Source organism: Acinonyx jubatus, chromosome C2 (genome assembly GCF_027475565.1).
Source record: "Acinonyx jubatus isolate Ajub_Pintada_27869175 chromosome C2, VMU_Ajub_asm_v1.0, whole genome shotgun sequence".
Taxonomy (NCBI): domain Eukaryota; kingdom Metazoa; phylum Chordata; class Mammalia; order Carnivora; family Felidae; genus Acinonyx; species Acinonyx jubatus.
The window spans coordinates 9126573-9139386 of NC_069384.1; the positions used below are offsets into that span (position 1 = coordinate 9126573).

General features: G+C 46.6%; 1 protein-coding gene across 5 annotated transcripts in view; it reads right to left on the minus strand.

The window, feature by feature from the left end:
• The window catches only part of DOP1B (DOP1 leucine zipper like protein B), a 97135-nt gene that overhangs the window by 42084 nt on the left and 42237 nt on the right, over positions 1–12814 (minus strand). For all 5 annotated transcript variants that reach the window (XR_003414757.2, XM_053220579.1, XM_027041642.2 and 2 more), the window contains exons 11-14: positions 11239–11341; positions 10005–10196; positions 7290–7974; positions 5315–5586 (exon numbers count right to left, since the gene is read on the minus strand). Coding sequence is in view for 4 of the 5 variants with exons in the window: in XM_053220579.1 (XP_053076554.1) it covers positions 5315–5586; positions 7290–7974; positions 10005–10196; positions 11239–11341 (1252 nt within the window). In the remaining variant the exon portion in view is untranslated. The remainder of the gene's footprint in view (positions 1–5314; positions 5587–7289; positions 7975–10004; positions 10197–11238; positions 11342–12814) is intronic.

The window sequence follows — 12814 nt, forward strand, 5'->3', positions numbered from 1 at the left end:
TGATGAGTGGTAAGTACTGAGATATGTACTAAAGCTGATTCAAAACAAAATTCAGGACTTCAGACAGAACTCGAAAAAGCGTCCTTTTCAAAAACATCACTAAGCGTGTATCATCGCAAGAGTAATTAATGCGGTCAAAGATTCATGGGCTAAGTTCTTTCCTCTGTTTTCCTCTCTGTGCCTATAATACAATGATGCCAAGCTTCTCAGATATATGCAGGACCAAGGAAGGAAGGACTTGCCCAATCACTGCTGCTATATTACGGTGACACTGTTGCCAGTTGCAAGATCCACACGGGCTCAATTTTGGCAGGAAGGGGAGGGGGACAAGGGGCCCAAGCCGAATAGCAATTAAATAAAGCTCCACCAGGACCTAATACTATGAACGGGATCTGAGTATGCAAGTTAGTACGGCTGTGTGAGAAGCTCTGTGGACTATCAGAGAAAAACAAAAATAAAAAAATTATAAAAAAAATTATAAAATTATAAAAATATAAATTACAACATTTTAAAAAATTACAGAAAGTTATAAAAAAAATAAAACATAATTTAGGGTCTTTGGAAATTATCCTAAGGGCATTCAAGAAATAAAGAAACATTTATTCAAGAATATCTACTAAATTACAATTAAAGCAACAAGTCTGTGGCAGTTGAACTACAACCCTGCCCCGCCCCCCTCGGCTCAGTGAGGCTCAAGGAACAAGGTGACTACCCACTCCAGGTAGAGTCCCCTCCCCACCAGCTCCTAGTCCAAGGCTCTGCGAAAGGGAAGGCAGCGGCATTTCACTCCTCATCCCTCCTCTCGGGTGGAGGCTATAACTGGGCTGCAGGCCAACAGTGCTGGGGTTCTGGTCATTCTTACCCTACTTTGCTTACAGGGGGGAGGTTATATGCTGGGAGAAGCCAGCTCACAAGACTGGAGGTTCCCCCCCCTGCAAGTAACCTGTGGAGCTTTCACTCCAAAAGAAGCAGGTCACTGTTTGGGTCCCAGCTCTTCCTGAGCAATGGGACATGGAGACTTCGCCCAGAGGGAGAGGCAGGCCACAAAACAGGGAGCTCCATCAAGGGAAAAGAGTTTACTTGGAAGAGGGTGAGGAAGTTCAAGCCTAGGGTACTCTTAAAAACAATGGAATTTTTGTAGTAAGTAATTAAGAGGAGGCTGGAAGCTCCAGCACAGCAACAAATTAAACCACAGGCCAGCTTGTTTATCAGAAATAACCAGGAAAAGAGGGAGCTAGGAAGAACTCTCCTGGCAAAACAAAAACAAAAAAAAAAAACAAAACAAAAAACCCCTCAAAGACTAGTGTCAAAAAATTATCAGGCTGTGGAGTAATTTATGCCTTTGGGCCCCGCTGGAAACAAGAGAGCCATCGGTCAGCAGTTAGTGGAGCCTAACAACTGGGTGTGATACCAAAAGACACAGCTTCAGAGAGACCAGGGAGAGAGATAGTCAATGAGAACCCAGCTAAGACCACCGTCATCTCAGGGGCCTGCACATTCCTCCAGGGAGTAGCACCACAGGGCTCACACCTCCGGGGAAACAGACTTCACTAAAACGGTTTAGGCAAGTCACTAAGCAATAAACAAGAAATGAAGACAAAAAAAAGACTTGGGGGGAGGGGTCAGAAAAGTTGCTATGATACATTATCTAAAATGCCCAGTCTTCAAGAAAAACTATAGGAATGCAAAGGAACAAAAGAATACAATACATACACAAGGGAAAAAAAGCAGGCAACAGAAGGTGTCTGTGAGGGCGACCCAGGTGTCAGATTTATTCAACAAAGACATCAAAGTAGCCACTATAAATGTGTTCAAAAAACTAAAGGAAACCGTGTTTTAAAAAGTAAAGGAAGGGCACCAGGGTGGCTCAGACGTTAAGTATCTGACTTCGGCTCTGCTCATGATCTCACCGTCTGTGAGCTTGAGCCCTGCCTGCCTCGAGTGTGCCCCAGCTCTCTCTCCCTCTCTCTCTCTCTGCCCTTTACTCGTGCCCTCTCTCGGGGGGGGGGGGGGGGGAGGGGGAAGTAAAGAAAGGTACAATAACTTCTCATCAAGTAGATAATATCAACAGGTAGAAAGCATAAAAAGAAAAAAAATAACCCAATGGAAATCTAGAATTGAAAGTACAATAACTGAAATGCAACTTTCACCCCTGAGGAGGCTCAGCAGTTCATATCAAAGATGAGGAAGAATCAGTGAAGAAAACCGGTCGACAGAAATTATGAAATCTGAAGAACAGAGAGAAGAAAGAATGAAGAAGAATGATCAGGGCCTTAGAGAAATGTGGGACGCCATCAAGTGCAGCAGATTCCCACAAATGGAGTGCAAGGTGAGGAGAAGAGAAAGCAGCAGGAAAAATGTGTGCAGAAATAATGGCTAAAAACAACTTCCCACATTTGATGAAAAAACATTAATGTACACATCCAAGAAGCTTAAAGAATTCCAAGTAGGATAAACTCCAAGCCATCCACATTGGACACATCACAATGAGATGCCAATGGACAAAGGAGGGAAAATCTTGAAAGCACCAAGAGAAAACTCACTCATCATTTATAAGGGAAACCCAGTAAGATTAAGAGTTGCCTTTTTATAGGAAAGGCTGGAGACAAGAAGACAGTGGGATCACGTATCCAATGGTGAATTCAAATGGTAAGTTCATTTGAACATTCACATGAGCATTTGTTACAGATTATTTAAAAAGTGCTGCTTTCCTGGGGCCACCCTGGGTGGCTCGGTCGGTTAAGCATCCGACTCTTGGTTTCGGCTCAAGTCGCGATCTTGTGGTTGGGGAGTTTGAGCCCCACGTTGCACTCTGTGCTGACAGCCCAGAGGCTGGAGCCTGCTTCCGATTCTGTGTCTCCCTCTCTCTCTCTCTCTCTCTGCCCCTCCCCCACTCGCACTCTGTCTCTCTCAAAGATAAATAAAAATGTTAAAAAATAAATAAAATAAAAATAAAAAGTGCTGCTTTCCTTAAATATTGCATATTCAGGCATACCCAGGGCTGATTAAAGTAGATTTGTTCTTCTACTCAAAGTGTTGAAAGGAAAAAAAAAAAAGCCCAACGAAGAGCATGCTATCTAGTAAAACTATCTTTTATAATAGAAGGTGAAATGAAGACATTCCCAGATAAACAAAAACTGAGCAAATTTGTTGCCAGCAGACCTGTCTTATAAGAAACATGTAAGGAAGTTCTTCAAGGTGAAAGCAATCGACCCCAGTGAATCAAATCCATAGAAAAGGCAAAAAGCACCAGTAAAGGTAATTACATGGTTCTATAAAGACAACCTAAGTGTCTCCTTTTTTCTTTCCACTGATTCTCTTCAAAAGGTTGTGTGAACGACAGGCACACAGGTACTGCTCAAGTGCACTGGCGGGACACTGCATCAGTGGCACGGGGGAGGGGGTGGCAGCGCAGGTGCAGAGGAGGAAGGAAATGGCCCAGGTACGGACTGAAATCCACAAGAGAAGAGCCAGAAATGGTGGTAAAAAAAAAAAAAAAAAAAAAAAAAAAAAAAAAAAGGAGGTTAAGTAACACACTCTGTCTTGCTGTGTGTTTTCCTTTCTTCTCCCAGCTTCCTGATAAGGACATAAAATTATGTAACGACTATAACACCACATCGCTGGGTTCGTGACGTGCATGGATGTCACGTGCACACCAACAGCACAAGAAGGGGAAGAGGAGAAGCCCATGCTGCAGGAGGCCTCTGGGTTTCACTGGAATTTAGTCGGGAAGTGAGTCGATTCTGGCAAGTTAGGATGTACCTGCTACGCCCTAGACCGACCACTAATAGCTCCAAAAATATACTGAGGAAAATCATTAAAGCGATTAAAATACTGAACCGGAAAGCATTCATTTGCTCAAAAAGAAAATTACAAAGGAGAAATTAAAAAAAGAGAAAATAGGTAAAATGGTACAATTCTGTGAATATGGTAAAAACTGCTGAACTGCACATTTCACGTGGGTGATTTATGTGGTATGTGAATTCTATCTAAATAAAGCTGTCACTAACAACAACAAAAAGCAATAAAGCCGAGAGGTGGCCTCAGTTACGTGACTTGCTTGAGAAGCGCTCATCCCAAACAGGAGAAGGGTGGCCTATCTCAAAGGCTTTCAGAGCACAGGCTGTTAGGACCTAAAGGGACTGGACGGTTTCAATATCTCATTCACCCATAAAATATCAGAAAGCTCTCTTCCTCAGTGTCAAAACTTTTCAGGGTGTCTGCTGCCCCATCACTGCAGGGAAAAGGTCCTGGTGAGCAGGCACATCCCTTTCTGCACCCCTGAGCCCCCATCGCTGCTGGGCGGGCCGGAGAAGCCGGGGGCCCTGACCCACAGGTGCCTCACTGACAGACTGTTTAGTAACACTGACCAGTTCACAACTGTGGGAAAGACATACAAACATCATTAGTTAGAGGAACTTGAGGGTCACATGGCAGACCAAAGGTCAAGTGGCAACCGAGTTAGTTAGGTGACCCCTGAACGGCCGAGCGACGTGGAGAAGGAGCAGCTCAGGATCTAACAGCCGCCCAGCGGAGAGCCCAGGAGACCCAGCTGCAGTCTACGCTTGCCCTTTGGCATCCACGGGCACCACCTTTATAATAAATTTCACTTTCCCTCATGACCTAGTTGGAACTGTTTTTTTAACATTTTTTAATTTTTGAGAAAGAGAGCGCGCGTGCGCATGTGCTCGAGTGGGGGAGAGGCAGAGAGAGAAGACAGGGAGACACAGAATCTGAAACAGGCTCCAGGTTCTGAGCCGGCAGCACAGAGCCCGACACGGGGCTCGAACTCACGAACTGTGAGATCATGAGCTGAGCCACCCGGGGCCCCAGCTGGAACTGTTTCTAACTTCTTGCAGTTAAAAGAGCCCTATCATATGTAGCTTTAAACTGTTTTACACTGTCCCCACAAAGAGGAACAACAGCTGTTCACCATCTTCAGCGAGCTTTCCTAAATTTGACAAGTAACTAAGTTTTCCTTGAGGCTAAATAGCTTTGGAGCCTTTAACCTTATAAATTAGGGCCCAGTCTCTTCTTCCGTATGTTTAGAGAATCTAACAGTCCTTATGTACGAAGTCCAGTCAGCCCAAAACTGAACACAAATACTTTACTGCCCTCTTGCCACAGAGCCAGAAACTGTACCAGGAGCCTGGGACAGAGGGACAGGCAAGGCAGGCACAGGGTTCGAGCAACCCTCTCCAGCTGTCACCAGAGCCGCCACATCCCTCTTATCACAGTGACTGGTACCTTGGGGACAACTTTAGATAGCTGGCTGGGAAGAGGGCGTCACCCCCCTCCTCCCAGTGGGACGTACCTGATAGAAATCTGTTTTCTCTGCAATGACTTTCAATATTCCTGGAGCAACGGGAGGGACGGTCACCATCTGCAGCTTGCCGAAAAACGGGTTGTGTCCAGAGCTTTTATAGCGTTTCATCTTGTCTTCGATGACCAGGGCGAGGGACTGGGAGTGGTTGATCACCTCCAGCAGAGTGGAGATGGCTACGTTCTGGAGGAAGCAGTCAGACACACAGCAGCAAACGGTCATGAGGGATCTCAGCCACGACGGGAAAGTGCAGTCGCCGCCTCCTGGGAGGAAGCCAGTCAGAGAGGATGGAGATAAAGAAAATCGCGTGAAAATGGTTCACAATTCGCAGATCCTAAGACACCCTGAGGTCCAGAAGTCACACGGCCAGCAGGTGCGATAATCTCTCGTGGGGACGTGCTATCAGTCATCGCTCAGGGCCAGAGGACAAAGGGGACTGGGTCTGCCTTCAAAAGCTTGTCAGATTACCTGAATTTTGAAAACGTGTCAGGGCTCTGGGATGATTCAAAGCGTCTTTTATTTTAAAAGTTTACATCCAGTAAAACTCACATTAAAAATTTCTTTTAAATTTACATATAGTATATCCACATTTTTTGGTGTAGAGTTCAAAATGTTTTTTCAAGGCTGCTCTCTCGATAGTGGGACTCATGGCATTAGCTTTAAGAGAGGCCCAAAATATACTGTGGACTTGAATTCCAAGTGCAGTGCCTCCAAGTACAGTGTCATTTGCAGCTAATGATTTGAGAGACAGACCGCACAGGAAATTTACCGTAATGGCTACAAGAGGGGACGGCTTTGTCCTGTGTTCCTGTGTTCCCTTCAATTTGATCCCTTCTTTCTTGTTTTCCATGTTCCTCTCTTTTTCTTAAAGTGTTCAATGCCTGCTAAGGACTGAATTGTGTCTGCCCCAAATTCAGATGTTGAAGCCCCAACCCCTAATGTGCTGGTATTCAGAGGTGGGGCCTTCGTGACGGGATTAGTGCCCTTATAAGACACATTAGAGAGATCCACCCCCGCCCACGTCCCCAGGATGTGAGCATCCTGCAAAAAGGTGGCCGTTTATAACCGAGGGGAGAGCCCTCCTCAGGAACGGACTATGCCAGCATCCTGGTCTCCAACTTCCAGCCTCCAGAACTCTGAGAAAGAAATTTCTGTGGTTTAAGCCACTTGATCTATGGGATTTTGTTATGGCGGCCTGAGCTTCTAAGAAGCTGCCTGTTATGGGCTAAACTGTGTAACCCCTCACCCCCCAACTCTCCCAAATTCTTATGTTGCAGTCATAAGGTCCTTTAGGACCTCAGAATGTGACCTTATTTAGAAACAGGGTTGATGCAGATGTAATTAGTTAAAACAAGGTCACATTAGAATGGGCCCCTGATCCACCACAACTGGTGTCCTTATAAGAAGGAAATCTGAATGCAGGACACATACACGCACATGGAGGAATGCCATGCAGACTGGAATTATAACGCCACGGTCCCAGGAACTACCGGAAGCTAAGGGGGAAGGCTGGAACACATCCCTACCCAGAGCCTTCAAACGGAGAACGGCTCTGCCAACAGGCTGATCTCAGACTTCTGCCTCCAGGGCCGGAGACAATACCTTTCTGTTTTTTTAAGCCACTCAGTTGGGAGGACTTTGTCACGGCAACCTTAGCAAACTAACACAAATCTTTAACAACAGGCCTCATGAAACAGCCTACTTCTTGATTATCATTAAGCACCTTTTATGTTCCAGATCCTTTAATGGGCTGCACCGGACACCTAAAGGTCAAAACTACAGCCCCAGCCTCACCAATCTGCCATCAGTAAGACACGAGTCAAATGCACACACAGCTTATGACAAAATGAGGAGGAGACGAGTGTGGGGAAGAGTCCCCTCCCGGCAGACGCGGTTTCAGCCTGTCTGCAAACATCAGCTAGGTGTCGGGACTCCTCGGGGTGGCTCCGTGGGGCAGGGTGCTCACCGGGGAGCCGGAAGAGCGTTTCACAAAGGCGCTCTGTCTCTTCCGCGGACAGGTACACAGGGAAGGTAGCGCAGTCCAGCAGCAGGTGGCATGCGGCAGCGAAGGCCTCCCGGCAGGCCTCCCGTGAACTCCCCAGGTCCACAACCCCCTGCTCCACGGCCCAGTCCCCCTCCTTCTTCCGGCCAGGGCTCCGGGGCACAGGTGACGGTGACTCCGTACTTTTTGTCTTAAATGGAGACCCTCGAGCCATGAAGAGGTCAGAAAGCATCTGCTTAAACTGGGGCACGCTGATGGGCTTGGCATCCCAGGAGTTCTTCCCGCCGGGGTCGCTGACCGCCATGCCTGGTGGCCCGCCCTCGTCCCTGCGGCCTGCGGGCTCTTCGCACTTGGTTTCTTCTCCAGACGCCATCGGCTGCACCCCAAAGATGTTCTTGTGGGCAAAGGTGGCAATCAGCTCCTGGATGCACAGAAACGTCCTCTGCATGCTCCCACCCTTCTTCCAAACGTCATCCTTGTCGGGAGACACCCTGGGGACCCGCAGGTGCTCCGACAGCTCCGGGGACGAGGCGCTGAGCCCGATCCCGCTGTCTTCAGATTTAAGGGGAGGAAACGAAGCTTCTTCATCACCCGGAATCACCGCCTTTGTGTCTATAATTACTTCACTGTTTTCACCTTTTACTGGACTCTGCAAAAAATGGAGATTTGTAACTGTACACCATCTCACGGGGCCAAGGGATTCAAGAATCAGCCGAATCCAGCAAACCAAAGCTTGCACCTCCTATTTTCCAAAATCATAATTCTCTACCCCAAGACAACCCCCGTGCAAAAGTGTCTAATAAAATGAAGAAGGCCCATCAGGGGGATGGAGATGGGTGCAAGCCCAGAGAGAGGCCACTGTGTCTCCAGCTCTTTGCGCAGGCTGGCGTTGAGCCCACTTTGTACATTCATTTAGGCCTTTGAGGTTCAAAAACCTTTTGCAAAAACAGTTTCTGATCTATTTAAATTTCAAACGTGAATGAGGACATTGGAGTGGGGGTAAAATAAAGGCATGAAGAAATAAAACGAGAGCAGAGAACTAGAATGAAGGGTTTGCCCCTGTATATATAGCACCTTATCCATCCACCTACGTGTGTGTGTGTGTGTGTCTACACTTTGTGGCTTTTTCAAAGGGATGCCACTGCAACCTTTGATCACCAGCCTCTCTTCTTACACTGTTAACTTACATAATATTACATTAAATTTAAAACACTTCACCATTTACGCCACTGTGCTCTCTAGGGAAGAATGAAATAGTACGCACTTCTAAAAACACGGTTAATTATGTTTATAGACAAACGCTTAAACTTTGTACCTTAAATCATTTATAGGATTTTTTTTCCGATTAGCTATAACAGCTAGAAAAAGAAAAGGGCTCACTGTGGAAAGGAAATGTCTGTGAGTGAGTCTGCACCCGAGGGGCAGGCCCAGCGCCTCCGGGAGTGCCTGGCTACCAGCCTGTCTACTCTCCTGCCCTTGGCTACACTGAATGGGTGTCAAGGCCAGAATTTTCAAATCATTTTTTTTTTTTTTTTGAGCGAGAGAGAGAGAGAGAGCGCGCGCGAGCGAGCATGTGGGGGAGAGGAGCAGAGGGAGACGGAGAATCCCAAGTAGGCACCATGCTCAGTGTGGAGCCCGACATGGGGCTCGGGGCTCGATCCCATGACCCCGGGATCATGAACGGAGCTGAAATCAAGAGTCAGACACTCAAGGGACTAGGCCATGCAGGCAGGCACCCCGGAATTTTCAAATCTTGAAGCAAAGTGGAAAATAAAAAAAAAATCAAACTGCTTGGGGACAGTCTTCTGGGGACCAGGTCTGGCAGCGCCCACATCAAGTCAGAAGGGGCAAGCGTACCTCTCTCCCAGTTTAAAAAGAAATGGGTTTCATTACAATCCATTTCAAGGCATTGATCCTTCAGAGAACCCCGCAGCCACGAACAAGCTGCACTAGGACGCAGTGCGGTAACAGTGAAACCCAGGAACCGCCTAAATAACCCCAACGGGGCAAGACTGGAAGACACTGTAAAGCCCACAGCTAGACTGTTGTGGAGACTTCTGGCTTCCAGAACCGTGAGACAATAACTCCCTCTCACATAAGTCACTCGGTCCTTGGTACTTTGTTATTGCAGACCAGGTAAACTAGTATCTCACTTAGGTGGTGGTGGTGTCGTTTTTTAATGTTTGTTATTTATTTTTGAGGAAAAGAGAAAGAGCACGAGCAGAGGAGAGGCAGAGAGAGAGAGGCAGACACAATCTGAAGCAGGCACAGGGCTGTCAGCACAGAGCCCGACACAGGGCCCGAACCCACAAACCGCGAGATCATGACCTGAGCCAAAGTCGAACGCTTAACCGGCTGAGCCACCCAGCGCCCCTCACTTACGCATTTAGAGAGATACCACCAACACACAAAAACATACACATGACGAGATCTGGAAGGTGAGTGGAAGCTAACCGAGAGCTGTAGGAGGAAGGGGGGGGTGGGTAGGCAAAGTGAAGGGGTGATCAGCTTCCATGCTAAAAGCTTTGGAAAGTGTCTGAGGATTTTAGAAGCATAACTTAGATATTACCACTACATCCTCTGACCTTACTCCTCCCCTAACCGACCCGAATTCCTTCCTGCTCCCAGGAGGGCATAAGCCTCACCTGGAGAACCACGTCAGCTCCTCGAGGCACGTACCGTGCTTCCACTCGTGGGCTCCATGTCCAGGTAGGAAGGTGGCATCTGGACCTTGCTCAGCACTTTGAAACATGTCTTCAAGGCATGCGTGAGCTCAGGTAAGCTTAGAGTCTCCATTTCCTCGGCCAGAGGCTGCACCAGGCAGCCTAGCACCTGCGGGAGGTACTGGGTTTGTACCTCAGAGTAAAGTTCCTGTGGAAAAAAGACCCGGGTTTAATGGGCTTTCAAGTTTTGATCAGAAAAAAACAAATGCACCTCAAAATGGCACCTTAGAAAAGTCCATTTTTTAAGAGCATAAGTTTCATGTTCGTTCCCAAATCAGAAAACAAAGTATTTTCTTTTTGATCTAGACAAATCAATGGACATTCTTCCTCTTTTTTTCAACTGTCTTTACCTTTTCTAGTAGAAAACTGTTGCCACATTTGTTTCTATATTAAGTAAATTAGCTTCCTTTGAGAAAATTAGTCAACTGCACAATTTCACCTAGAGTTACGTTTACTCTCACTACTAAACAACATAGTGTAGAATGATGTCCAGGTCATCTCTGGTTTACATAACTTTGCCTCGGGGCGCTTATAAGTGGCTTAAAGTTATAAGCTCTTTTAAATAAGACATAAAAGCCATAAGAGATTAAGTTCAGCTACATTCCCTGCGCCAAAACAAACATTAAAAGTGTCGTGCATTGGGGGCGCCTGGGTGGCTCAGTCAGTTAACTTCAGCTCAGGTCATGATCTCACGGTTTGTGGGTTCGAGCCCCGCGTTGGGCTCTGTGCTGACAGCTTGGAGCCTGGAGCCTGCTTCAGATTCTGTGTCTCTCTCTCTGTCACTCCTCCATTCATGCTCTGTCTCTGTCTCTCAAAAATAAACATTAAAGGGGCACCTGGCTGGCTCTGTCGGTTGAGCGTCCGACTTCAGCTCAGGTCATGGTCTTGCAGTTCGTGAGTTCAAGCCCTGCGTCGGGCTCTGTGCTAACAAACAGCTCAGAACCTGGAGCCTGCTTCAGATTCTGTATCTCTCTCTCCCCCTCCCCTGCTCATGGTCTGCCTCTCTGTCTCTCAAAAACAAATAAATGTTAAAAAAATAAATAAATAAATACATAAACATAAAAAAAAGTGTTGTGTGTTTACGTAAAACCACTTTTCAGTATGGCAAGGTTTATCAGGCCAATGACACTAATGAAAAGCGTAAATATCAGCCAAGCATGGAGCCTCCTCTTCCCAGCAAGGGGCCTCACCAGGGGAATAACATCCAGAAGGAACACCAGGAGGGTACAGAGCTCCGAGACCGTCGGAGGAGGGCTGACGCTGTTCCCGACAGTGTAACTCTGCTTCGCTGGTCTACACAAGTCACAGGAAAGAAAAACAAATCAGTTCTTTCTCCCATGTAACTTCAAGCATTCATGACGCCCAATAAAGTTCCTCTATCTCAAACATAATGAAAGATAGCTTCTGTAATTCTCATAATCAAGCTTTTTAAAACTAACACAAAGAAGTGTCAGTGTCTTGAATCTGCTTATCTCCAAAACGGGTTTGGTCAGATCTGAACTTCATCAGTTCAGATGAGGGTGGTCCCACGCCCAGGTGGGATTCCACGGCCAGCGGATCCGGAGCTCTGCTACGGGTGCAACACTAGGTCCCCCGCCCCAAACCAAAGGCATGTTCCGAGGGAAGGGGCCTGGCTAGAGAAGGGCAGGCTGAGCAGTCGTTCTACTTTCCTGAAAGCAACCTGACACAGCGCCTCCCCATAACCCCCATGAGCTCGGGCACGGGAGCGGCTTAGACTCTCCAGCGTCCACACCGCTCAGCTCTATCGGTGGCTGCTTATGCTATAAAACTCAACACTTCTTTTCAAAGAAGCAGGTGACTGGTTAAATAGGTAAGTTAAAAAATAGATATGTGGGGCGCCTGGGTGGCTCAGTCGGTTAAGCGGCCAACTTCGGCTCAGGTCATGATCTCACAGTCCGTGCGTTCGAGCCCCGCGTCAGGCTCTGTGCTGACAGCTCAGAGCCTGGAGCCTGTTTCAGATTCTGTGTCTCCCTCTCTCTGACCCTCCCCTGTTCATACTCTGTCTCTCCCTGTCTCAAAAATAAATAAAACGTTAAAAAAAAAATTAAAAAAAAAATAGATACGTATCGGTGCTCAAAACAGAGTAACGTTGGATTCCTCTAGCTCTCATGGGACAACTCGACCTGAGTTCACTGTCTTGACTGCAAATTACCATGTAGTTATCTTGGCATTTATCTGAGCACTTTGAAGAAGTACACACACTCTAGCCTAGGCAACTGTTCTCCATGTCTCCTCTAAAGAAACTTGCACATGTGTGTGTAAAGAGACAGGACAAAAGACATTTGCAACAATGGAAAAATTGAAACTAGTGTTTTTACCAGGTGTACAGACTGCTCTCCAAAGGACTGTTAACCCACCACCAAAACAGCACACTGTAAAAAGTTATATACAACCTGATACCGCTTATGGAAAGCCTGAACAGACACACGAGACTGTATCATTTCTGGATACGCACTTGTTATAAATGCACAGACAACATCATGGCTAGGAAGGACACTAATAATCCCAGTAAGAAGGGGGAAGGTGCTGGGAAGGTAGGAGTTAGTTCTATCTGGGTAGCAACATTTTATTCCTTAAAAAAAAAAAAATCTGAAAAAAAAAAAAAAAAAAAAAACCAAAAAAACGGCCAAGGGTTAACTATAATTTCAGTAATGGGTGCATGTGTATCTGACACTACTTCTTGGTTTTCCTTACACTTGAAATGCTTCGTAGTTGATTTTTTTAAAAAGAAGAAAGCACACCTTC